The following is a 25799-nucleotide window of genomic DNA, read 5'->3' as shown; positions in this document are numbered from 1 at the left end:
GATGCTCCCAGCTAGTGACAGAATCACACGTATATCATCACCACTTGCTGCAGCTGCACGGGAAGCAAAACGTTTACCGCCATCTTAGAGAATACGTGCATAGTAAGAGGTTGTAAACGCAAAACGATGAGTAGACAACGCCTTCTGAGCAGCATCAACATCGACGACGATAAAGATGAAGGGTATGATGTCGACGACGATAAAGGCTGTGATGAGAACAGCGAGGAAGAGTGCAGCGACACTGCTTTGAGGACGAAAACGAAAGTAAAGAGTGTCAATATTAGGAAACTCATCGTAATTTGCTCTGTTCTACTGCTTCTAAGCTTGTGCATTGGTATCGCAGGTAAGATCTTTATTATTTTTTTGACAAGACATAACTGTTCACAGAAGCTTCTAGTAAATCACATTAATAACTTGTGACATTGGTAATCCTGTTGCATTACATAATTGTTATATAAAGCCTGTCACGACTTACTAGTTAAAGTTTGGAAGGTTATTATTTTTCAATAAAACATAATAATATTGTGTATTTGTCACGTTTCTAGTTTACACCAGTACAAACAAACACAAGGATACAGGTCTTGAGTGTGTGAACTGCAGAAACGCGTCTTGTGATGTAGAAAGCAAGGTTTGTCTTCACGGCTGTACAGCTGGGTGGCAAGGGAGCAGGTGTGACGAGGGTAAGTTGTTTACCTCTCACGTGTTCAAAGTTGATAGTAAGTCTTCTTAATCTTAGCTTGAAGAGACAGTGTACAGTGTAAAACAAAGTATATTTATTAATATTTACTTCCCAAAAGCTTTGAAAATGACAAGCTTGTTTAACAGTTATTAAAATCAAAGATAGTTGTTACATGATGGATTATATCCAACTCAACTCTGTAGTATAAAACTACTTTATTCACCTGTCCACACAAGGATGTTTACAAGGTTTCCATGGTCCTGACTGCAATCTGACTTGTGGCCAGTGTAGCGAGGACACACACTGTGACCCTGTTAAAGGAGTGTGTCCGGACGGCTGTATGGCTGGCTATAGGACTGAACACTGCAACACACGTGAGATTATTTTATCACTTTTATTCCTTTCTATAATATTCCGATGATGCGGTTTTTATTATTTTGTTTTGAAAATATTGTTTATATATAAGTTACTTTGATTTTTATTTTCTAGCTTGGATTTTTCAACTGTCAATAAACTAAGACAAATAAGCACGATAAGGAATCTCTTTTACTACAAGAGGTACACTTCAGAACGCTTTGAAAGAAAAAATATATTCACACTTTTAAGAACAGTATTCAAAATTTTATGTCAAGGATCGAAATACAAATTATGTTTTACATCATGTGTTTTGTGAATAAATTTTATCGTTTATTGTTTATAATTATTCTCATAATATAATTATTGTTGTAACATTGCTGCTGTTTATTTTCAGCGTGTCCTGCCGGCTACTATGGAATGTCGTGTAACCAGGTACGAGACTAAAACATCAAAGTTCTAACCTTTGTTCACTGATCACCCTGTCCTCAGCAGATAACAACAGGAAGGGCATGGCACTTAATCCATTTCAATATAATGTTAAGACCGTTCACTTTAGTGACATCATGAGTGTTTATCAATTCAACAGTACTTAATTTAATCTTTAACATACAAATTCATATGCATAAATATTCATGAATAAGTATTTATGAATAAATTATCAATAACTGTATTATACATTTGTTTCTTTGTCCTTATCGTTTTAAATGTGTCTAAGATGAAATGACCTTTACTGAAATGTTTTTAGTTTAATAACATGGACACTAGTCACATGACTCTAATATACTCACGTGACCTCCAATGATGTCTCTCTGTGCCAGTCATGCGGTGAGTGTCAAAGTCCGGACACTTGTAACAGTGTGACAGGAGTTTGTTCACAGGGCTGTAAGGATGGATATGAGGGATCTCACTGCAATGAAAGTAAGTTTGTTTTGTGTGGTTCTATATAAACAAATAGAATATATATGTATAGCTACTGCATTTTCTCACGATACAGTAAGGAAGTCGTCTTGTCAGGTACCTTATAAACACAGCTGATTGTTTCCACTCAAGTAAGAAATCAGCATTTGTTTTTATAACCTTTTTTACAACTTACAAAATCGTGAATGCAGAGATGACAAGAAAGAAAAATAGCTACAAATCTACGATGTCTGTTAAACATAAGTAATACTTACATCCACCTATTAATATATAAATATCTACTTAGGGTCAACAACCATATTTAATTAAGAACTCAAAACATGTGTTAAGACAATATAATCACAATATGTATATTATTTTTATTATTCTATTGTTTATTATTACAAATGATGCGCTTTATTCTCTCTAGACCGGACATGGGTAACGTTTAGAAAAATAGTGACAAATGAAAAGTAAAGCTGTATAATTCAGTTTTGAGCAGTTTATTTACACCACCTTTACAGAAGAACCAGTGAAAAGCTCTCTGTTCAGTATGATACTGTACTTTACTTCCAGCATGTCCACCTGCCTCTTATGGTCCTGAGTGCAAACAGGTAAGAGAATGTTCTAGGCACAGAATATTATTTATGGAGATTCTAAAAATTTAACAATTATAACACAGACGACACGTTTCCTATATCGAAATAGTGAATGATTTGTAACTCAGAGAAAATTCTTGGCTTTACTTGATATCACATTCGACATTTTGTTTTCTTCAGCCATGTGGTAAATGCAAACCAGGAGATGTATGTGACCACGTGACAGGAAGTTGTCAACATGGCTGTGACGACGGGTATACAACATCACTTTGTAAAGAAAGTACGCACACGTTTGATTCATCATTTTCACTAAGAAATATACAATTCAGATAAGAGCTACATATATACTATGGCTGTGAAAAGAAATTTTTCCCATTAAACCATAGCTGTCAAATATTTAGATAAATAATTTTAAGGGTCAAGGACAGTTTTAAGTGAAGTAACATAAAACATTTTTAAAACACTATATATATATATATGTATAATTTATATTATTTTTATCATTGTATTGTTTATGAAGAGAAATAAGATGCTTTATTCTCTCTCGACTTGACATGACTGAAATTAACAAACGTATGTACAAATGAAAAGTAAAGCTTTATGATGTAATTGTAAGCAGTGTAGTCCATGACCTTTACAGTAGAACCAGTATAAAGCTTTCTGTTCAGTATGATACTGTATTTTACTTCCAGAATGTCCACCTGGCTCGTATGGTCCTGAGTGCAAACAGGTAGGTGAATGTACTCGACACATTATAAGCTACTTAAACAGATATAGATTCTAAATATTTAATAATTATATCGCAAATGTCATGTTTGCTATCTTCCATGATACTTTGTTTACTCTGGGACAGCGTATTTGCCTTATTTTACAACAAATTCGACATTTTGTTTTCTACAGCAATGTGGTAACTGTAAACCCGGAGATGTATGTGACCACGTGACAGGAAATTGTTCAAACGGCTGTGACGACGGGTACACAACATCACTTTGTAAAGAAGGTACGCTCACGTTTGATTCATCATTTTCACTATAAAATATACATATCAGATAAAAGCTACAAATGTACTATGTCTGTGAAATCAAAGAGCAATTTTATTCCCATGAAAAACCATAGTTGTCAAATGTTTAGATAAATAATGTTCAGGGTCGGCGACAGTATTTAGTCATGTAACTGAAAAAGTTCAATATATATATATATATACAAATATAAATTAAATGTATATTATATTTATCACTGTATTGTTTATGAAAGAAATTATGAGCATTGTTCTTTCTAGATTTGATATGACCAGAAGCTAACATATGGAACCAGTATAAAGCTTTCTGTTCAATATGTGACTGTATTTTACTTCCAGAATGTCCACCTGGCTCATACGGTTCTGAGTGCAAACTGGTGAGTAAAATAAATGTACTCGGCACAACAGTTTAAGCTACCTTAAATGGAAGATAGATTCTAAATTTTAACAATTATAACACAACTGGCATGTTTGCTACCTTGCATGATATTTTGTTGCTCTAATAAAACATATTTGGCTTATTTGACAACAAATTCGACAATTTGTTTTTTACAGTCATGTGGTAACTGTAAAGCAGGCGATGTATGTGACCACGTGACAGGAAATTGTCCAAACGGCTGTAACGATGGGTTTATACCATCACTTTGTAAAGAAAGTACGTCTGTTTCGTATATTTTAACTCAGAAATTTACAGTTTGAAAAAGTATATATTTGCATACTATTCTTAAAAATATATCCGAAAAACGCCTTCTTAGCTAATTAGAAATAGATTGTAGAGTCATGACATGACAATTTAATGTACTTAAATCATTGTGTTTGTTCAATTTTTGGATGCAGAAGCCTTTTTTGATATGGTTATTAAATTTATATGCTTTCTATGTTTCCAAATTACACATTAGTAATAGGTAAAAATATTATTTATTAATTTTTTAAAACAACTTTTAAGAGTTAAAACATTAAAAGGCAAGTTAACTGTGTTTCGATATTTTTCTTTATTCCTAAAATATGTATAAAACGCATCAACCTATTAGGTTTATTGACTTTGTAAAAATATTTCAATTCTTTATCCTACATTGAAGAATTTTCTTCAAATTGAATATACCTTTTGCTTACATTTTCAGCATGTGCTGCTGGCTTCTATGGACCATCGTGCAATCAGGTAAGAAGATTAGTGTGTACAGCAATGTTCATTTTATTGAGTGTAGATATTAAAAAAGTAATTATATGAAAGTAGTAGACAGGACATACAATGAGTATATCTGGTAGTCAAAGGGGAACAATTCAGTCCCTTAATCGTGATCTCTCTTTCTCCCATGGATGCCCTCCCCTAGCTACTTTCCAGTTTATTTATGCATGTTTGTAAATACCAATGTAGCAACATTCGTTGTCTTCAATTCTTTAAAAGCAGTTTAATACCTTAAATAATCTCGTAAAACTTTGATGGTGATCAGCCATGACTTAAGGCTGTGTTTTTATTTCTTAGAATAAATATGATTGCTTTTTAATTCATTTGTCTTCTGTTGATTCTTTGTTTGGACCATGAAAGCACGTTTTAGAAACGCACGCTTACAGGATTGAACGCATATTTATCAGTTGCATAAAAAAGGTTAAAGGCTACTATTTGTAAGATGAAAACATTTGGCGTCTACGCTTTTTCTCTCACGGTATATGCTATGTATTTATTATATATGAGGATATTTTTTAAGCCAATGTAGAACTTATAAAATTAAATGTAATAACAAGAGGAGATTTTATCAATGGCTTGAATAAAATATCAGACGCGTTTATTTTCTCAATTTTACATTATTTATTGACTTTGCTTTTCGCCAGCAATGTGGTAACTGTAAACCCGGAGATGTATGTGACCACGTGTCAGGAAATTGTCCAAACGGCTGTGAAGACGGGTATACAACATCACTTTGCAAAGAAAGTACGTGCACGTTTGATTCATCATTTTCACTATAAAATATACATTTATTTTACAAATGTACTCTATGTGAAATCAAAGAGCAATTTTATTCAATGCAAAGCCATAGCTGTCCAATGTTTGGATAAATAATTGTCAAGGTCGGCGACAGTATTTAGTCATGTAACTGAAAACGTTCATGAAAACAATATATACATATATAAATTAAATGTATATTATATTTATCACTGTATTGTTTACGAAAAGAAATTATGAGCTTTGTTCTGTCTAGAGTTGATATGACCAGAAGCTAACATATGGAACCAGTATAAAGCTCTCTGTTCAGTATGTTACTGTATTTTACTTCCAGAATGTCCACCTGGCTCGTACGGTTCTGAGTGCACACAGGTGAGTAAAATTAATGTACTCGGCACAACAGTTTACGCTACCTTAAATGGAAGATAGATTCTAAATTTTTAATAATTATATCGCAAATGACATGTTTGGTACCTTGCATGATACTTTGTTACCCTAATAAAAATTCTTTGGCTTATTTGAGAGCAATTTCGACAATTTGTTTTCTACAGTCATGTGGTAACTGTAAAGCAGGCGATGTGTGTGACCACGTGACAGGAAATTGTCCAAACGGCTGTAACGATGGGTTTATACCATCACTTTGTAAAGAAAGTACGTCTATTTCATTTATTTTACAAATGTGACAAATGAAAAGTAAAGCTGTATAATGCAGTTTTGAGCAGTTTATTTACACCACCTTTACAGAAGAACCAGCGAAAAGCTCTCTGTTCAGTATGTTACTGTATTTTACTTCCAGCATGTCCACCTGGCTCGTACGGTCCTGAGTGCAAACAGGTAAGAGAATTTTCTCGGCACAGAATTTATGCAGATTCTAAACATTTAGTAATTATAACACAGACGACACGTTCCTACATCGAAATAGTGAAGGATTTGTAACTCAGAGAAAATTCTTGGCTTTATTTGATATCACATTCGCAATTTTGTTTTCTTCAGTCATGTGGTAATTGCAAACCCGGAGATGTATGTGACCACGTGACAGGAAGTTGTCAACATGGCTGTGACGACGGGTATACAACATCCCTTTGTAAGGAAAGTACGCACACGTTTGATTCATCATTTTCACTAAGAAATATACAATTCAGATAAGAGCTACATATATACTATGTGTGTGAAAACAAATTTTTTTCCCATTAAAAACCATAGCTGTCAAATGTTTAGATAAATAATTTTAAGGGTTAAGGACATTTTTTAGTCAAGTAACTGAAAACGTTTTTAAAACACTATATATATATATGTATAATTTATATTATTTTTAATCACTGTATTGCTTATGAAGAGAAATAATATGCTTTATTCTCTCTCGACTTGACATGACAGAAGTTAACAAACGTATGTACAAATGAAAAGTAAAGCTTTATGATGTAATTGTAAGCAGTGTAGTCCATTGACCTTTACAGTAGAACCAGTATAAAGCTTTCTGTTCAGTATGTTGCTGTATTATACTTCCAGAATGTCCACCTGGCTCGTATGGTCCTGAGTGCAAACAGGTGAGTGAATGTACTCGACACATTATAAGCTACTTAAACAGATATAGATTCTAAATATTTAACAACTATATCGCAAATGTCATGTTTTCTATCTTCCATGATACTTTTTTACTCTGGGACAACGTATTTGCCTTATTTTACAACAAATTCGACATTTTGTTTTCTACAGTCATGTGGTAACTGTAAACCCGGAGATGTATGTGACCACGTGACAGGAAATTGTCCAAACGGCTGTGATGACGGGTATACAACATCACTTTGTAAAGAAAGTACGCGCACGTTTGATTCATCATTTCACTATAAAATATACATATCAGATAAAAGCTACAAATGTACTATGTCTGTGAAATCAAAGAGCAATTTTTTTCCCATGCAAAACCATAGTTGTCAAATGTTTAGATAAATAATTTTCCACGTCAGCGACAGTATTTAGTCATGTAAATGAAAACGTTCAAAAAATATATATACAAATATAAATTAAATGTATATTATATTTATCACTGTATTGTTTATGAAAAGAAATTATGAGCATTGTTCTTTCTAGATTTAATATGACCAGAAGCTTACATATGGAACCAGTGAAAAACTTTCTGTTCAGTATGTTACTGTATTTTACTTCCAGAATGTCCACCTGGCTCGTACGGTTCTGAGTGCAAACAGGTGAGTAAAATTAATGTACTCGGCACAACAGTTTAAGCTACCTTAAATGGAAGATAGATTCTAAATGTTAATAATTATAACACAACTGGCATGTTTGGTACCTTGCATGATATTTTGTTGCTCTAATAAAATGTATTTGGCTTATTTGACAACAATATCGACAATTTGTTTTCTACAGTCATGTGGTAACTGTAAAGCAGGCGATGTGTGTGACCACGTGACAGGAAATTGTCCAAACGGCTGTAACGATGGGTTTATACCATCACTTTGTAAAGAAAGTACGTCTATTTCATTTATTTTAACTCAGAAATTTACAGTTTGAACAAGTATTAATTACATCCTTTTTTAAAAAATCGCTCAACCATATTCCTTTTTGGCTAATTAGAAATTGATTCTAGAACCATGATGTAGCAATTAAATATACTTAAATCTTTGTGTTAGTTCAATGTTCGGATCCAGATGCCTTTTTGTTTAGGGTTATTCAATTTATAATTATGCTTTCTCTGTTTACACATTATACATTACCCACAGGTAAAAAACAATATTTTTGTGTTTTAAAAATACTTTTAAGAGTTAAAACATTAAAAGGCAACATAAATGTATTTCGATGTTTTCTTTTTATCCTAAAATATGTTTAAAGCACATCACCCTATTAGGTTCATTGACTTTGTAAAATGTTTTACATTAAAAATTGAAAAATTGACTTTACTTATTACTTTCATTTTCAGCATGTCTTTCTGGCTTCTACGGACCATCGTGCAATCAGGTAAGAAGATTAGCGTGTATAGCAAGATTCATTTTCTTGAGTGTAGGTATTGAAAAAGCAATTTAATGAAAGTGGTAGACAGGACATGCAATGGGTATATCTGGTAGTCAAAGGGAAACAATTCAGTTCCTTAATCGTGATCTCCCTTTCTCGTACGCATCCTCTTCTTGTAGCTGCTTTCAAGTTTATTTATGCATGTTGGAGAACACCAATGAAGTAATCATCGTTGTCTTCAATTCATTTCAAAGAAGTTAATGCCTCAAAAATCTCGTAACATGTTAATGGTAATCAGCCATGACTTGAGGGCTGTGTTTTATTTCTTAGAATACGAAAGTCTGCTTTTTATTTCATTTTTCTAATGGTAATTCTTTGTTTGGACCACGAAAGCACGTGGAGGAACGCACACTTACAGGCACGAACGCATATTTATAAATTGCATAAAAATGGTTACAGGCTACTATTTGTAAGATGAAAACATTTGGCGTCTACGCTTTTTTTCTCACTGTATATACTATTTATTTATCATATCACATATTATGAGCATATTTTTAACGCCAAGGTAGAACTTTTAAAATTAAATGTAAAAACAAGAGCAGTTTTTATCAATTGCATGAGTAACAAATCAGACGCGTTAATTTTCTGAATTTTACATTATTTATTGACTTTGCTTTCTCCAGCAATGTGGTAAATGTAAACCCGGAGATGTGTGTGACCACGTGACAGGAAGTTGTCCACACGGCTGTGACGACGGGTACACAACAGCACGTTGTAAAGAAAGTACGCTGACTTTTGATTGGTACTATTGTCTTAAGAAATTAACTTTTTGAACGAATATTATTTCCAATGCGTCTCGTTTCCTATAGATATCCTTAAATCGAAAACTATAAAAAGTAAACAAAAAACGTATTTAAATGTGAATTTTACTTCCGAATAACTTGTAACAACACATTATCACCATAGATTTATTAACTTAAATATTCTTCATTTCTTTAAATAGCTTTTTTAAAAGTGACTTTACCTATTGCTTACATTTTCAGGATGTCATGCTGGTTTCTATGGATCATGGTGCAACCAGGTAAGAAGACTTTTGCGTGTATTACAAGCCTCATTCTGTGGTGCTATTAAAGAAGCAAATGACATGATAAAAGCGGTGATACGACATACAATGAGTTGAACTGCTAGTGAATGTAAAATGACTCATTCAGTCAATCTATGTTTTATTCTCTAACGCATTAATTTAAGTTTTGCGGAATAGATACAAAATATCAAAGTCGTACACATCGTTCATTAGAAACTTAGAATAATTCAGACTTGTATAAAAATCTACATGGTAAAACAATTTAACCCTTACAGTGGGATAGAACATGACATTTTGCTTTCTTCAGCCATGTGGTAAATGCAAACCAGGAGATGTATGTGACCACGTGACAGGAAGTTGTCAACATGGCTGTGACGACGGGTACACAACATCACTTTGTAAAGAAAGTACGCACACGTTTGATTCATCATTTTCACTAAGAAATGTACAATTCAGATAAGAGCTACAAATATACTATGTGTGTGAAAACAAATTTTTCCCATTAAAAACCATAGCTGTCAAATATTTAGATAAATAATTTTAAGGGTTAAGGACATTTTTTAGTCAAGTAACTGAAAACGTTTTTAAAACACTATATATATATATATGTATAATTTATATTATTTTTCATCATTGTATTGTTTATGAAGAGAAATAATATGCTTTATTCTCTCTCGACTTGACATGACTGAAATTAACAAAGGTATGTACAAATGAAAAGTAAAGCTTTATGATGTAATTGTAAGCAGTGTAGTCCCATGACCTTTATACAGTGTTGTCCATAGGAATGGGAATCCCATGGGAATCCCATGGGAAACGTCCCATGGGATGGGATGGGATGGGACAGCACACATTTGTATTTCCCATGGTAGTCGATACTTGATATTGCAAAATAAATTTACTGTTATTTCATTCATCAAGGATTTAAATCTTTCCTCTGAATCATCTATTGTATGTGAAGTAGCAGGAATTATAGAACAAAAGCCGAAAAGTGGTTTTCAGTGTTGTCCATAGGATTGTTAATATCATGGGAATCCCATAGGAAACATCCCGTGGGATGGGACGGGATGGGACAGGCATAAATTGCCATGGGACGGGATGGGACGGGATAGAAAAATATGTCCCATGGACAACCCTGCCTTTATAGTAGAACCAGTATAAAGCTTTCTGTTCAGTATGATACTGTATTTTACTTCCAGAATGTCCACCTGGCTCGTATGGTCCTGAGTGCAAACAGGTAGGTGAATGTACTCGACACAACATTATAAGCAACTTAAACAGATATATATTCTAAATATTTAATAATTATATCGCAAATGTCACGTTCGCTATCTTCCATGATACTTTTTTACTCTGGGACAACGTATTTGCCTTATTTTACAACAAATTCGACATTTTGTTTTCTACAGTCATGTGGTAACTGTAAACCAGGCGATGTATGTGACCACGTGACAGGAAGTTGTTCAAACGGCTGTGACGACGGGTACACAACATCACTTTGTAAAGAAAGTACGCGCACGTTTGATTCATCATTTTCACTATAAAATATACATTTAAGCTACAAATGTACTATGTCTGTGAAATCAAAGAGCAATTTTATTCCCATGAAAAAGCATAGCTGTCAAATGTTTAGATAAATAATGTTCAGGGTCAGCGACAGTATTTAGTCATGTAGCTGAAAAAGTTCAAAAAAATATATATACAAATATAAATCAAATGTATATTATATTTATCACTGTATTGATTATGAAAAAAATTATGAGCATTGTTCTTTCTAGATTTGATGTGACCAGAAGCTAACATATGGAACCAGTGAAAAGCTCTCTGTTCAGTATGTTACTGTATTTTACTTCCAGAATGTCCACCTGGCTCGTACGGTTCTGAGTGCAAACAGGTGAGTAAAATTAATGTACTCGGCACAACAGTTTAAGCTACCTTAAATGGAAGATAGATTCTAAAATTTTAATAATTATAACACAACTGGCATGTTTGCTACCTTGCATGATATTTTGTTGCTCTAATAAAACATATTTGGCTTATTTGACAACAAACTCGACAATTTGTTTTTTACAGTCATGTGGTAACTGTAAAGCAGGCGATGTATGTGACCACGTGACAGGAAATTGTCCAAACGGATGTAACGATGGGTTTATACCATCACTTTGTAAAGAAAGTACGTCTGTTTCGTATATTTTAACTCAGAAATTTACAGTTTCAACAAGTATATATTTGCATACTATTCTTAAAATATATCCAAAAAATGCCTCCTTAGCTAATTAGAAATAGATTCTAGAGCCATGACATGACAATTTAATGTACTTAAATCATTGTGTTTGTTCAATGTTTGGATGCAGAAGCCTTTTTTGATATGGTTATTAAATTTATATGCTTTCTATGTTTCCCAATTACACATTAGTAATAGGTAAAAATAATATTTATTAATTTTTTAAAACAACTTTTAAGAGTTAAAACATTAAAAGGCAAGTTAACTGTGTTTCGATGTTTTTCTTTATTCCTAAAATATGTATAAAACGCCTGAACCTACTAGGTTCATTGACTTTGTAAAAATATTTCAATTCTTCATCCTACATTGAAGAATTTTCTTCAAATTGAATATACCTTTTGCTTACATTTTCAGCATGTGCTGCTGGCTTCTATGGACCATCGTGCAATCTGGTAAGAAGATTAGTGTGTACAGCAATGTTCATTTTATTGAGTGTAGACATTAAAAAAGTAATTATATGAAAGTAGTAGACAGGACATACAATGGGTATATCTGGTAGTCAAAGGGGAACAATTCAGTCTCTTAATCGTGATCTCTCTTTCTCCCATGGATGCCCTCCCCTAGCTACTTTCCAGTTTATTTATGCATGTTTGTAAATACCAATGTAGCAACATTCGTTGTCTTCAATTCTTTAAAAGCAGTTTAATACCTTAAATAATCTCGTAAAACTTTGATGGTGATCAGCCATGACTTAAGGGCTGTGTTTTATTTCTTAGAATAAATATGATTGCTTTTTAATTCATTTGTCTTCTGTTGATTCTTTGTTTGGACCATGAAAGCACGTTTTAGAAAGCACGCTTACAGGATTGAACGCATATTTATCAGTTGCATAAAAAAGGTTAAAGGCTACTATTTGTAAGATGAAAACATTTGGCGTCTACGCTTTTTCCCTCACGGTATATGCTATTTATTTATTATATATGAGGATATTTTTAAGCCAATGTAGAACTTTTAAAATTAAATGTAATAACAAGAGGAGATTTTATCAATTGCTTGAATAAAATATCAGACGCGTTTATTTTCTGAATGTTACATTATTTATTGACTTTGCTTTTCGCCAGCAATGTGGTAACTGTAAACCCGGAGATGTGTGTGACCACGTGTCAGGAAATTGTCCACACGGCTGTGAAGACGGGTATACAACAGCACTTTGTAAAGAAAGTGAGCTCACGTTTGATTCATCATTTTCACTATAAAATATACATTTAAGCTACAAATGTACTATGTCTATGAAATCAAAGAGCAATTTTATTCCCATGAAAAACCATAGCTGTCAAATGTTTAGATAAATAATGTTCAGGGTCGGCGACAGTATTTAATCATGCAACTGAAAACGTTCATAAAAACAATATAAACATATATAAATCAAATGTATATTATATTTATCCCTGTATTGTTTATAAAAAGAAATTATGAGCTTTGTTCTGTCTAGATTTGATATGACCAGAAGCTAACATATGGAATCAGGTTCCCAGTCACTTAATCCCCAGACACTTCATCCCCGACACTTCATCCCCGACACTTCATCCCCTAGACTTTTAATCCCCAGACACTTAATCCCCAGACACTTAATCCCTAGACTAAATCCTTAACTATAAAAATTATGAAGTCAGCGAAAAATTTAATTGAAATTTATTAATTGAAATTCAAATAATTCAAATTCAAATCATGCTATTAACTTCAACGTCATTTGAACATCTACAACATTAGTTAAAGTTCATATAAGCTAGTAAATTTAATGTTCTTCAACAATATGATATGAAAAGTGTTCTTGAGTGTTCGCGAGGTAATTGCTGTTAATATGAAAGGTAAGCTAATGATCGGAGGGGATGAAGTGTCTGGGGATTAAAAGTCTAGGGGATGAAGTGTCAAGGATGAAGTGTCGGGGATGAAGTGTCTGGGGATTAAGTGACTGGACACCATGGAAACAGTGAAAGCTTTCTATTCAGTATGTTACTGTATTTTACTTCCAGAATGTTCACCTGGCTCGTACGGTTCTGAGTGCAAACAGGTGAGTAAAATACGGCACAACAGTTTAAGCTACCTTAAATGGAAGATAGATTCTAAATTTTTAATAATTATATCGCAAATGACATCTTTGGTACCTTGCATGATACTTTGTTACCATTGTTATTTTTTCTCACTGTATATACTATTTATTTATCATATCACATATTATGAACATATTTTTAACGTCAAGGTAGAACTTTTAAAATTAAATGTAAAAACAAGAGGAATTTTCATCAATTGCATGAGTAACAAATCAGACGCGTTAATTTTCTGAATTTTACATGATTTATTGACTTTGCTTTCTCCAGCAATGTGGTAAATGTAAACCCGGAGATGTATGTGACCACGTGACAGGAAATTGTCCACACGGCTGTGACGACGGGTACACAACAGCACGTTGTAAAGAAAGTACGCTGACTTTTGATTGGTACTATTGTCTTAAGAAATTAACTTTTTGAACAAATATTATTTGCAAGGCTTTTCTTTTCCTATCCATATCCTTAAATCGAAAACTATAAAAAGTAAAACAAAAAGCGCATTTTAATGTGAATTTTACTTCCGAATAACTTGTAACAACACATTATCACCATAGATTTATTAACTTAAATATTCTGCATTTTTTTAAATAACTTTCTTAAAAATGACTTTACCTATTGCTTACATTTTCAGGATGTCATGCTGGTTTCTATGGATCATGGTGCAACCAGGTAAGAAGACTTTTGCGTGTATTACAAGCCTCATTCTGTGAGGCTATTAAAGAAGCAAATGACATGATGAAAGCGGTGGATACGACATACAATGAGTTGAGCTTTTACTTAATGTAAAAAGACTCATTCTGTCAATCTGTTTTATTCTCTAAGCATTTATTTAAGTTTTGTGGGATAGATACAAAATATCAAAGTCGTACACATCGTTCATTAGAAACTTAGAATAATTCAGATTAGTAAAAAATCTACATGGTAAAACAATTTAACGCTTACAGTGGGATAGAACATGAAGACAATCGTAACAACATTTTTACAAAAACTCATGAGATGCAATTAACTGATAATTGTTATAACCACGTGCGTGTTGTTATGGTGATGAGCTATAATTTGTATATTTTTAAGATACAGTTGCATGATATACATGTAAAAGATAACAAATGTAAAATGAAAAGGTTTTACGCCTACAGTTTCATTAATTCTATCTTGATATATAGATAATGTACTTTGTACTGTAGACTGTATTATTCATACTGTAGACGTTTCTGAACACAGGAACAACAGGTGACTTGTTCAACTACATCAGTAAAAATAGAAGATTCCATTTTTTCTGACTTTTTACTTTGCTTTTCTGCAGCCATGTGGTAAATGCAAATTCGGATATGCATGTGACCACGTGACAGGAAGATGTCCATATGGTTGTGACAATGGATATCGAACACAACTTTGTAATGAACGTAAGCTTCCTTGTTAATTCTTTGTTTTTGTGTGTTGTTCGATGAGGAGATATATATTTTTTTTTACGTTCGGTTTAAAATCAAGAGTCTAGAGCTAGCTAAAGTACTCCTTTCCTAAATTCAATATCTGTATACGAATAGTGAAGATATGCCTTAGAAATAGACTTTTTTTTACGAGAAACAATTGTTTTAACTTGATCTATATCTAGCTTCATTTCAAAAAAGCATTATAAAGAATCATCTGTTTTTATTTCCGAAAGGTCCAATATTTTTTTCATTTTTTTGACTTAGACAAAAATGGCTGCTATCAGTATTTCTAAGATAAACTCAGCAAAATATAGAAAAAAAATATGAAGCATGAGAAGCGTTTTAATGATTTTTATGGTGGTGTAGGTACAATACCAGCTTTAGCAGGCCTCGGCAGCTTATTTGTCCCTTGAACTCACCTGGACAGAATGTTTTTATTTTCAGCATGCCCACATGGTCACTATGGTCAGGATTGCAGAGAGGTACGTGAATCTGTACTGGGTTACGTTTTATCTCAAAGTACATTATGGAAGTTAAATTAATAAAAATATGATTAATTTATTTGGCATTATGTATCGTTCATTGTTCTCTCCAGACATGTGGGCAATGCAATTTCGGGAATATATGTGATCATGTGACAGGAACATGTCCAAACGGCTGTGCTGATGGATACCAGCAACCATATTGCATTAAACGTAAGTCTGTTATGCTGTTTCGTTATTCTTTGTCTTTATTCTACGATGAAAAGTACATCTTGGTTCCCCGTACAAATGTTACGCTTGTCAATGTTTGAGAAGGACGATTCTCTAGTGTGCTGAAATACAAAAATATATTTTATTAACTTTTAAAAATGAAAAGTAGCTTTTAATCATAAAATGAACAATTTTCTTTTAACAATAAAATTGTATCTACTTATGGAAACAAAGACGCCTTAAAATGGGTTGTAGGGTGGTGTCAGTCGATACAATTCCAACATAAGTAGAGGTAGCAAAGACCTATCTAAAGCGAACTGACAAAAGGCATGTTTTCATATTTTTATTTTCAGTGTGCTCAGATGGTAGCTATGGTCAAGATTGCAGACAGGTATGTTAACTGTGTTTTGCAAATAAATCTGGACAGTTAAATCGGCTAAATATATAGTGGTGTTTTTTTTACATCTATACAGTATCTATATAAAATTCTATTCTCCAGAAATGTGGTAAATGCATATATGGAAGGGCATGCGATCAGGTTACAGGAAGATGCCAAGGCGGCTGTGACAGCGGATATCAACAATCAGATTGTAAACAAAGTAAGTTCATTGCAAATTTGTCTGTTTTCTACAAAAAAATAAGAAGTTTTGGGAGATTAGGGCTACAGGCATGGACAGAGTGAATGGCATTAAAGCTTTGTCAGTCTTACAGTCCATGACATGATGTAGAACCACAACACAACATGATCATGATCCATCATGAACTCACCGAGGACTTTTTAAGAATTAAAAATTCATCAGCTTTGAATACAACTTACAGGGCTGTTACTCGGACACTACATTCACTCGGAAAATAGTTTATCTAAAATTATATACAAAGCAGAAACCATAAAAATTAATTGACATCACTATTATAGTTAGATTAACTGTTTATACCAACTGTCTTCAAAATATGTGTTTGAATATTTCTGGTCAGTAAAATGACTGTTTCTTTGTTGCAGGCTGTTACGGTGGTACATACGGTCCTAACTGCCTTATGGTATTTTAATAATTTTTTAACTACATCTTTATGTATTTAAAGAGCATATTTCATGAAATAAAATGAGGTATGACAGCTTAGTAAAGGTTTAGTCGTTCGGTAGTCTTAATTTTTAATACAAAAGGTCTATACAGCAATGTCTACATTTGTTCGTTAAGATTATCTAATCTTGTCTTCTTCTATACGCTGCCATAGATAATTAATTGTTTGTCATTACTCCTTTTGTTTTTGCCATTATGACTAGAAGGAGTAGAAGTGTTTTACAATATACATACGCATGCATATGTTTATTATTTTCATTTCTGTTTTTCCTAAACAATTGTCTCTGGAAGACATGCAATCTCTGCAAACATAGAGTTTGTGATCCTGAGACAGGAGGTTGCCCCTATGGCCACGATGGTCAAAATAATGCAGGTAAAAGCAAGTTGTCTTTGAAGTTCTCTATAATTAAAAGCTATCGCTTTTATTCCCAGTAATCCTGTCTTTGAAGTTGCCAATAATCTTTTCTTGCTAGTTGATGGTATAAGCAAAGGCTCATGGAATGAAATGAGTGATGAGCAAAAAGATGACACAACTTGACCAAGTGCTATTACCCTGTAAAATGTTAAAGCATCAGTATTATGTCTGTAGTCTCATATTGAATACATACTTTGCATTTTTTTTTGGCTGCAGGTACCTCAGCTTCAGCGAGAATCTTTCTGACCGGCTGCGTGGCTGCTGCCTCTATTACCATCCTTACAGTCTGGTTTATATGAACTAAGTGGAGTTTATATCATCATGCTTCTGCTAAGTAAATTGTGCGAGTGCGTGAGGGGAAAGTAGTTGAACATAAAACTTTTGTAATCTCAGAGTTTGTAAATATTCTATTTTGTTATGTCTCCTTTTTAGAGGAAATGTCTATTACTCCAGGGTTTTCGCGACATAATTTATACATAAATATTTATCTCTATTCAAATAGATGTATTTGCTGATGATTTCAAAACGTAGAATATTCAGGAGGTTTGAAGCTCAGCTTGGAAAAATACTTGAGATTTTTCACTGATTAAAGTGTAGCATTTCCGATATTTTTCTGTGAATAAAGAACTTTTTTGAGATTTTAATGAATATGCTGTCTTTAAATATTATGTTTGTTCTGTGCATGAGTCGTTGAGTTACTTGATTATATATATATACTGCGAGACAAAGCCTCAAGAACCTATTTTCCGGTCTGAAGCAGCAGATTTACACTAAATAACATGGTTATTAACCATTTAATTTTGAAATTTACTGTTACTCGATGATTTTGGATCGTTTACCTGGCAACAAATGATTGTATGAGTACAAAATGTTTTTATTTCATTATTCGTAACATGCACCATCAAAAGATATATATATTGAACAATTCATATGAAGCATATGACAAATACTATTAAATAAATAAAGATAAGCAACTCGTGATTAGAACGAAAACTCATTTTTAAACCACTGAGAGAAGAATTATGTGAACACCCAGTATAGCTGCGGCCCCAGGCAATAAATGTATTAGCAGCCATGGTCCAGGCTGTGCAACATGTCCCTACACATTGACTGGATGGTGAATACAAGACACTGACTTCTTCTTAGATGCCAGACATCTAGCTCTAAACAATCTTGTGTGCAGCTGATTCCTAGAGGGATAAAAACCCATGTTCTAAAAATAGTCACAGCCAATAGAAGACGCAGCGCAGTTACATAACACATTAACCCCTTATATACCCTTGAGAGGAGTGAGTGACAAACCTCATACACAGTTAATCTGTGTTTGTCTGAAAGATGGTGAAGCTACATACACATACAATCATGATAACATTTCATGCAGAGACTTAAAAATCCTGTCAATTGAAGATCTTTCTTACACATGCATCACATCGCAGAAGGTTAACATTATGGCGTGGTTCTAGAGAAGTCTATATATAGCCAACGGAAAACACCGTTGAACTATGCTTCCAGTGATGACATCACCTTTGAATAAATTAGCACTCGGAGGAGCTGTGCTGGACGCAAAATAACATTCACTGTCAGTCTTGGAGAATACTGGCATTGCACGGGTGTAGAACTGCAGAACAATGAGTAGAAAACTCCAAGAGAGCAACATCAACATCGAAGACGATGAAGATGAAGGGTGCGATGTGAACGACGATGAAAGGTGTGATGAGAACGGCGAGGAAGAGTGCAACGTCACTGCTTTGTCATTAAATAAACAGAAAGAAGCAGAGGTTGTGGTTGCAGTACACGGGACCAAGACAAAACTATGGAACACAAAATTATTGTCTGCACTGCGAGGAGCAAAAGAAAAGCTGAAACCTAAAATAGAAAGTGTGAAAAGGAAGCTGGTGCCCACAGTGCAAGCAGCCAGGACAAAGATGGCAGATTTGATACAGAGGACGAAAACGAAAGTAAAGAGCGAGAATACTAGGAAACTCATCGCAATTTACTTTTTTGTTATACTGCTTCTAAGCTTGTGTCTGGGTATGGCAGGTAAGAATTTCAATTTATTCTGACGAAAGACAAATACTCGTTTATTGAAGTTACTACATGTAAGATTGCCACTTCATGTGGCAATTACTTTCAAACAGAATCATGCCAAGTGTTTAGTTTATTGTCAGTTTTTTCCCCAGTCAGTCATGTTTTCAAGACTGATAATTAAACTGTTAATCAGCTGCACTGATGCGTAACTGTATAAGAAAACATGTCTTCGTGTCTTCAAGAATGAAATCCTGTGTGAAAACCGATGCACAGAAAACTACTGGAGATGGGATGTAATGTAAATCAGCTTAACAAACATCAAAGTGTACACCTTGCATCAAACATCAAGTGAAGTACATGTATGGGGACATTAGTATCAAGCTTACTTCCATTTATTCATACACATCTATACCAGCATCTATGTTCATACAATAAAATAATACTCTATATTTACTCATAAGCAACAGCACCTGATTTTAATCACTTAGTAGATTATTTAATCCAGCAAAAATAATAAAATTCTACTATTCCTCTTGTAATAATTCTTTCTTTCTTTAGTGAAACTTGTTACATTACAGAATTTGTTATACTAGTAAAGCCTGCCGTGACTCACTGATTTTAATTTTGAGAGGTAACATTGTTTTGGTTATATATGATAACTTTATGTATCTCTCCCAGTTTCCAGTTTACTTTACTGTCTATGAGAGGCACAAGGATACAGGTCTTGAGTGTCTGAGCTGCACAAACGTGTCTTGTGATGTAGAAACCAAGGTTTGTCTTCACGGCTGTACAGCTGGGTGGCAAGGGAGCAGGTGTGACGAGGGTTAGTTGTTTACCTCTCGAGTATTGGGAGTTCATTGTCTGTCTTCATAACCCTGAGCTTTAAGTGCAGTGATTATCTTCCACTACATATTCACTTGTAGTCAGATTTTACCTTTTATAAACGCATGTTTAGTTCCACAGAATATCTCTATGTCCTTGTGAAGTTATGGGTTCTTAAATTATTTTTCACGGAAACAAGTTATAACTAACAAAATCATGCTCTGTATAGTCACATATTCTACTTAGTGTGCTTAAAGACACAGTTGACGGTGTAAAACGAAATGAATTTATAGATCCTTGCTTCTAAGAAAATATTCAAAAACAAGTTTAACAGTTATTAGTAAGGTAGCTGTTACACGATGGATTATATCTGCCAATGAAATAATAAACACAAATATAATTTAAAATCCAACACAGCTCTGTAATATAAACTACTTTATTCACCTGTCCACACAAGGATGTTCACAAAGTTTCCATGGTCCTGACTGCAACTTGACTTGTGGCCATTGTAGCGAGGACACACACTGTGACCCTGTTACAGGAGTGTGTCCGGACGGCTGTATGGCTGGCTATACGACTGAACACTGCAACACACGTGAGATTATTTTATCACTTTTATTTATTTCTATAGCATTCCAGTGATGCGGTTTTTATTTATAGGTTTATAAGATATATATAAATATATAATTTAATTTTGATTTATTTACTTTTGTAGCTTTCATTTTTTTTTAATTAACTAAGGCACATAAGCATGATAATAAATATCCTTTACTTCTACAAGAGGTACACTTCGGGAAGCTTTGAAAGACAAAATATTTGCATTTTTAAAAATAGTATTGAACAATTTATCGCAAGTATCAAAAGCAAATTATGTCTTACAGCACATGTTTTTTTAATTAATTATACTTATTTATTGTTTATAGTTATCCCGACTTTTGTTGAGACTTGCAACATTGCTGCTGTTTATTTTCCAGCGTGTCCTGCTGGTTACCATGGTACCTCGTGTAACCAGGTACGAGACTGAAACCTCTTCGTTCATTGGTCTTCTGTCTTCAGCAGATAACAGCTTACCACACTGCAGTTAATACCAATATTAATATCATAAACAGTAGTGTGAGGTAACGAGTATAAATCAATAGAACAGTACTTTAAGTAATCTTATATAGATATTCATTAGGTGTGTATGTATGAATAAATTATAAATGTTGTAGTTTAAACGTGTCTTAGGTAAACACGGGACCTCTACTCAAATCTCAGTTTTAATAACATGGACACTAGTCACATGACTCTAGTGTACTCACGTGACCTCCAATGATGTCTCTCTGTGCCAGTCCTGCGGTCAGTGTAAAAGTCCGGACACGTGTAACAGTGTGACAGGAGTTTGTTCACAGGGCTGTAAGGATGGATATGAGGGATCTCACTGCAATGAAAGTAAGTTTGTTTTCTGTGGTTCTACGTAAACAAATAGAATATGTATAGCTAGTGCAGTTTCCTACGATATGGTAATGAAGTCTTCTTCTCAGCTAGCTTATAAAGACAGCTGATTGTTTCCACTAAAGTAAGAAATCAGCTTTTGCTTCTATGTGCTTTAGTTTACAACTTACAAAATCGTGCATTTAGAGATTTGAAGAAAGAAAATACCTACCAATATACGATGTCTGTTAAAAAAAAAAAAACTCGCAATATTACTTACTCCCAACAACCATGGCTATTGATCTTTATATATATATTAGGATAAACAAAAGTAATTAGTTAAGTTACTTAAAACGTTCATAAAACACTAAATATGTATGTCAGTTACATGTATACTGTTTTATCATTCTATTGTTTATTAAGAGCAGTTCTGCGTTTGATTATCGAGATCGGACAAGGCCAAAATTTGACATAGTGAAAACTGAAATGTAAAGCTGCATAATGCAACTTTGAGCACTATAGCTACACCACCTTTACATAAGAATCACTCGTAAGATTTTTGTTTTGAGCTTATTAATGTGATACTGTATTTTACTTCCAGCCTGCCCACTTGGCTGGTACGGTCCTGAGTGCAGTCAGGTAGGTGAATGTACTCGACAAAACATTTTATGCTCTCGCAATTAGCAGATTAATTCTAAACAGTTACTAACTATAAATACAAGGAACACTATTTTCTTTATTTGACAACACATTCGACATTTTGTTTTCTGCAGCTGTGTAGATGCAAACATGTGTTTGATGAGTGTGACCACGTGACAGGAAGTTGTCCACACGGCTGTGCTGACGGGTATACAAAAGCACCCCTTTGTCAAGAAAGTACGCTCACTTTTGATTGGACTTCTTTTAACTGAGAAATTTGCATTCTGAACGAATATTATTATTTGCCTGCTATTCCTAAATCCCATTAATGAATGTCCTATTTAATTAGCTGGTAAATCATAAATTAGTATTTCTATGTACTAAATCACTATCTTAACGAATACGACGAAGATAATTTTTATAAAGAACGTATTAAATGACTACCGCCACCATTTTTGAGGATTATTTGTTAGCTTAAATTTTAACTTTTAACAACAAACACAAAGAGCAATCATTGTGTTAAAAATATTATTTGTGAGAAAACTTCAAAAGTATAACTATCTCTATTATCATGTCATTTTATATATTTACAAAATACATACGACAATACCGTACACCTGATGTTTATTAATTTTGTTAAATGTCGTATATTTTTTATCTTAAAAAAATACTTTCTTCAAACTAAATATATCTGTTGCTTTCATTTTCAGAATGTCCGGCCGGTTTCTATGGACGATTGTGCAACGAGGTAAGAAGATCTTAGCGTGTATTATAAACCTCATTCAGTCGTGATATCAAGGAAGCAAATCGTAGGAAGCAAATGATTTCAAGAAGGAGGTAGACATGACATACAATGAGCGGATCTAGTAGTCAAAGGGAAGGAACTAAGTCGGCGGAGCGATTTCTTTTCCCCACACATTGCTTCTCTGATTGCTTTAAGGTTTTCTATATATGATGAAAAATTGCATTTACTTCATCGCCACTGCAGAATTTCTTAAATGTAAAATAAAAAAGAAGATTTGGTCAACTGCAGTAGTAAAATATCAGATGCATTTATTCCTGAATTCTGACAACATTCGACATTTTGTTTTCTGCAGCCGTGTGGTAAATGCAAAGCCGGAAAAGTCTGTGACCACGTGACAGGAAGTTGTCCAAAGGGCTGTGACGACGGGTATACAACACCACTTTGTAAAGAAAGTACGCTCACTTTTGATTGGACTTTTTTTAACTGAGAAATTTGCATTTCGAACAAATATGCTTTGCATGCTATTTTTAAATCCATGAATAAAATTACTCATTACCAATTAGTAATTTGATCTAAAATGATAAATTAGTGTTTCTATGCACTAAATCCCTTTCTTAACGAATTCTACTAAGATATAAAAGACGTATTGAAGGACTACCATCACCACTTTTTAAGGTTTATTTTATTAGGTTGAATTTTTTTTTTTTATACTATTAACAGCGGACACAAAAATCAATCATTGAGTTAAAAATATTTTTAAGAGAAGGCTGAAGTTGTAGCTTAGCAACAGACTAAAACCAGCATTTATTGGCTTAATTAGATCTTTATATGAGAAAACTTTAAAAGGAAAAATAACTGCATTTTAATGTGTTTTTATATTTACAAGATACATTTACAATGCATTAACCATGATGTTTATTAACTTTGTTAATCGTTTTACATTCTTCATCATTAAAAAATAATTTCTTCAAATTAAATGTATTTGTTGATTTCATTGTCAGCATGTCCTGCGGGTTTCTATGGACGATCGTGCAAACGGGTAAGAAGATTTTAGAAGCGGGTATTTTAAGCCTCAGTCAGTGGTGTTAGAAAGGAGAAAAGGACCTTAAGAAGGCGTTAGACATGGCATACAATGAGCATTTCTTTATCCATGCGATGATTTGACCAAATAAATAAATAAATAAATAAATTTTGACCTAGTCTTCTTTATCACTATTGCTTGACCTGCGCGCGAAGAACTTTACCGCTTTTATCATTTCTGTGAGCGACTGTGTATGTGTGTGGATCCAGTCAATATAAATCACCATTACAAGCAGTTTACTTTTCCCATTTTTGGGCTTTATATTTTTAAATTGACTTGTTCCTGCCTTTATTATGTGAATACAGAAAGGTTGTTCCTAAAACTTTTGAAATTTTAAGCTTTTTTTCCTCCAGAAATGTGGTCATTGCCGACGTGGAAATACATGCGATCACGTGACAGGACGATGCCTGTCTGGCTGTGCTTTAGGATATGAATATCCATTCTGTAAACAAAGTAAGCCCCTTTTGCAATTTCTTCATTCTTTGCCTTTATTCTTCGATGAAACAGTATTTTTAGAAATTTAGTTCCTCATACATCTGCAAATTGTACATTTCTCATAATTATTTTTAAAAGGCGATTGTCTAGTGTGTTGAAATACACAATTACAGCTTATTAGCTACAAAATTAGCATTGAAATATTGAATAATTAAATAAATCATTGTTTTTATATTTCTAAGATTCGCCTTTAAATGGAAGTAGGGAACGCCTTGTACGGTGGTCTAAATATAACGGCAACTTAATCAGAGGTAGCCAAGACCTGTCTAAGCTGCAGTCACCAAGAGGATGTATTTTTATTTTCAGAGTGTGCATATGGGACGTACAGTTGGTTTTGCATTAAGGTATGTGAATGAGCCACGGATGAGATGCTATCTTAAAACAGAACATAGATTATAGATTTTTGCAGTCAAATTAGAAAAAAAAATATAATGCACTTTTTACACATAAGCTTTTGGCAGCCTATATTGTTCATTTCTACAAAGTAGAATCGTAATTCATTCGTTAAATTTATCTCTTCTTATCCCCCAGTATTCCATATTGCCTTTTTCCTTCTTTCTTATGTAGTCGTAGACATCTGTTTGTAATTACTCTCTTTGTTTTTTTCCACCACTAAAAGTATTTTACAATACAAAAGTACATGCACAAGTTTCTAATTTTTATTTCTATTTACCAAGAAGGTTTTTGACAGACGTACAAGGACTGGCTATTTCAGCGGTTGTAACCCCATGACACGAGATTGCGACTATGGCTTCTACCCAGATGTAAGAATATTTTGAAAGTTCTTGAACGTGCCTGAGCGGAAATTGCATGCTTTCTTTGAACATAAAAGTGTTTAAGTCTCATAATTAGTGCTTGTAATTATTCTAGCTTTTAATGTATATTTTTGATGATGCAAGGATTTACTATTTCTTGAACAAAATTTGTACTAAACATCTTTACCTCTTTTAAAATATATTAGCTTATGATTTTAAAAATGTACATTATGTTTCGATAGTTTGAAGCTCTGCAATGAGCCTTAATTTGTCTTTGATGGTTTACATTGCTTCATTTCCAATATTTTTTATTTAATAAAAATACCTTTG

General features: G+C 33.5%; 2 protein-coding genes across 44 annotated transcripts; both read left to right on the top strand.

Moving 5' to 3' along the window:
* The first annotated feature begins 12 nt into the window (after positions 1-12).
* LOC112572865 (multiple epidermal growth factor-like domains protein 6) lies at positions 13-17833 on the top strand. 42 transcript variants are annotated; one of them, XM_025252799.1, is made up of 42 exons: positions 13-343; positions 546-680; positions 916-1053; positions 1431-1468; positions 1855-1954; positions 2510-2547; positions 2713-2812; positions 3225-3262; positions 3433-3532; positions 3890-3927; positions 4106-4205; positions 4672-4709; positions 5381-5480; positions 5827-5864; positions 6044-6143; positions 6289-6326; positions 6486-6585; positions 7002-7039; positions 7209-7308; positions 7662-7699; positions 7878-7977; positions 8428-8465; positions 9143-9242; positions 9503-9540; positions 9851-9950; positions 10743-10780; positions 10953-11052; positions 11400-11437; positions 11617-11716; positions 12182-12215; positions 12885-12988; positions 13801-13838; positions 14146-14245; positions 14507-14544; positions 15179-15278; positions 15750-15787; positions 15901-16000; positions 16351-16388; positions 16497-16596; positions 16998-17035; positions 17368-17449; positions 17708-17833. In XM_025252799.1, exons 1-42 carry the CDS (start codon positions 127-129, stop codon positions 17788-17790), a joined length of 3177 nt encoding a protein of 1058 aa, XP_025108584.1. In that variant the 5' UTR covers positions 13-126; the 3' UTR covers positions 17791-17833. The 42 variants fall into 42 exon arrangements, with proteins under 42 accessions (XP_025108584.1, XP_025108583.1, XP_025108590.1 ...); XM_025252798.1 differs by having other exon boundaries at positions 12182-12219; positions 12889-12988; XM_025252805.1 differs by lacking the exons at positions 2713-2812; positions 3225-3262 and having other exon boundaries at positions 12182-12219; positions 12889-12988.
* A 1182-nt stretch (positions 17834-19015) lies between these two features.
* LOC112572873 (multiple epidermal growth factor-like domains protein 10) lies at positions 19016-25799 on the top strand. Of its 2 annotated transcripts, none has more exons than XM_025252853.1 (13): positions 19016-19531; positions 20205-20342; positions 20799-20936; positions 21316-21353; positions 21673-21772; positions 22356-22393; positions 22528-22630; positions 23104-23141; positions 23491-23590; positions 24140-24177; positions 24573-24672; positions 25021-25058; positions 25395-25799. In XM_025252853.1, exons 1-13 carry the CDS (start codon positions 19120-19122, stop codon positions 25491-25493), a joined length of 1380 nt encoding a protein of 459 aa, XP_025108638.1. In that variant the 5' UTR covers positions 19016-19119; the 3' UTR covers positions 25494-25799. The 2 variants fall into 2 exon arrangements, with proteins under 2 accessions (XP_025108638.1, XP_025108637.1); XM_025252852.1 differs by having other exon boundaries at positions 25392-25799.

Source organism: Pomacea canaliculata, linkage group LG9 (assembly GCF_003073045.1).
Source record: "Pomacea canaliculata isolate SZHN2017 linkage group LG9, ASM307304v1, whole genome shotgun sequence".
Taxonomy (NCBI): Eukaryota; Metazoa; Mollusca; class Gastropoda; order Architaenioglossa; family Ampullariidae; genus Pomacea; species Pomacea canaliculata.
This window is presented reverse-complemented; position numbering and strand designations above follow the sequence as displayed.

Coding starts and splice junctions, on each gene's coding strand:
- LOC112572865 (XM_025252799.1), top strand. CDS start 127: ATGAGTAGACAACGCCTTCTGAGCAGCATCAACATCGACGACGATAAA. Junction 9,541..9,850: donor ATGGATCATGGTGCAACCAG/GTAAGAAGACTT, acceptor TGCTTTCTTCAG/CCATGTGGTAAATGCAAACC. Junction 14,545..15,178: donor ATGGATCATGGTGCAACCAG/GTAAGAAGACTT, acceptor GCTTTTCTGCAG/CCATGTGGTAAATGCAAATT.
- LOC112572873 (XM_025252852.1), top strand. CDS start 19,120: ATGAGTAGAAAACTCCAAGAGAGCAACATCAACATCGAAGACGATGAA. Junction 20,937..21,315: donor GACTGAACACTGCAACACAC/GTGAGATTATTT, acceptor TTTATTTTCCAG/CGTGTCCTGCTGGTTACCAT. Junction 21,773..22,355: donor GGGATCTCACTGCAATGAAA/GTAAGTTTGTTT, acceptor TTTTACTTCCAG/CCTGCCCACTTGGCTGGTAC.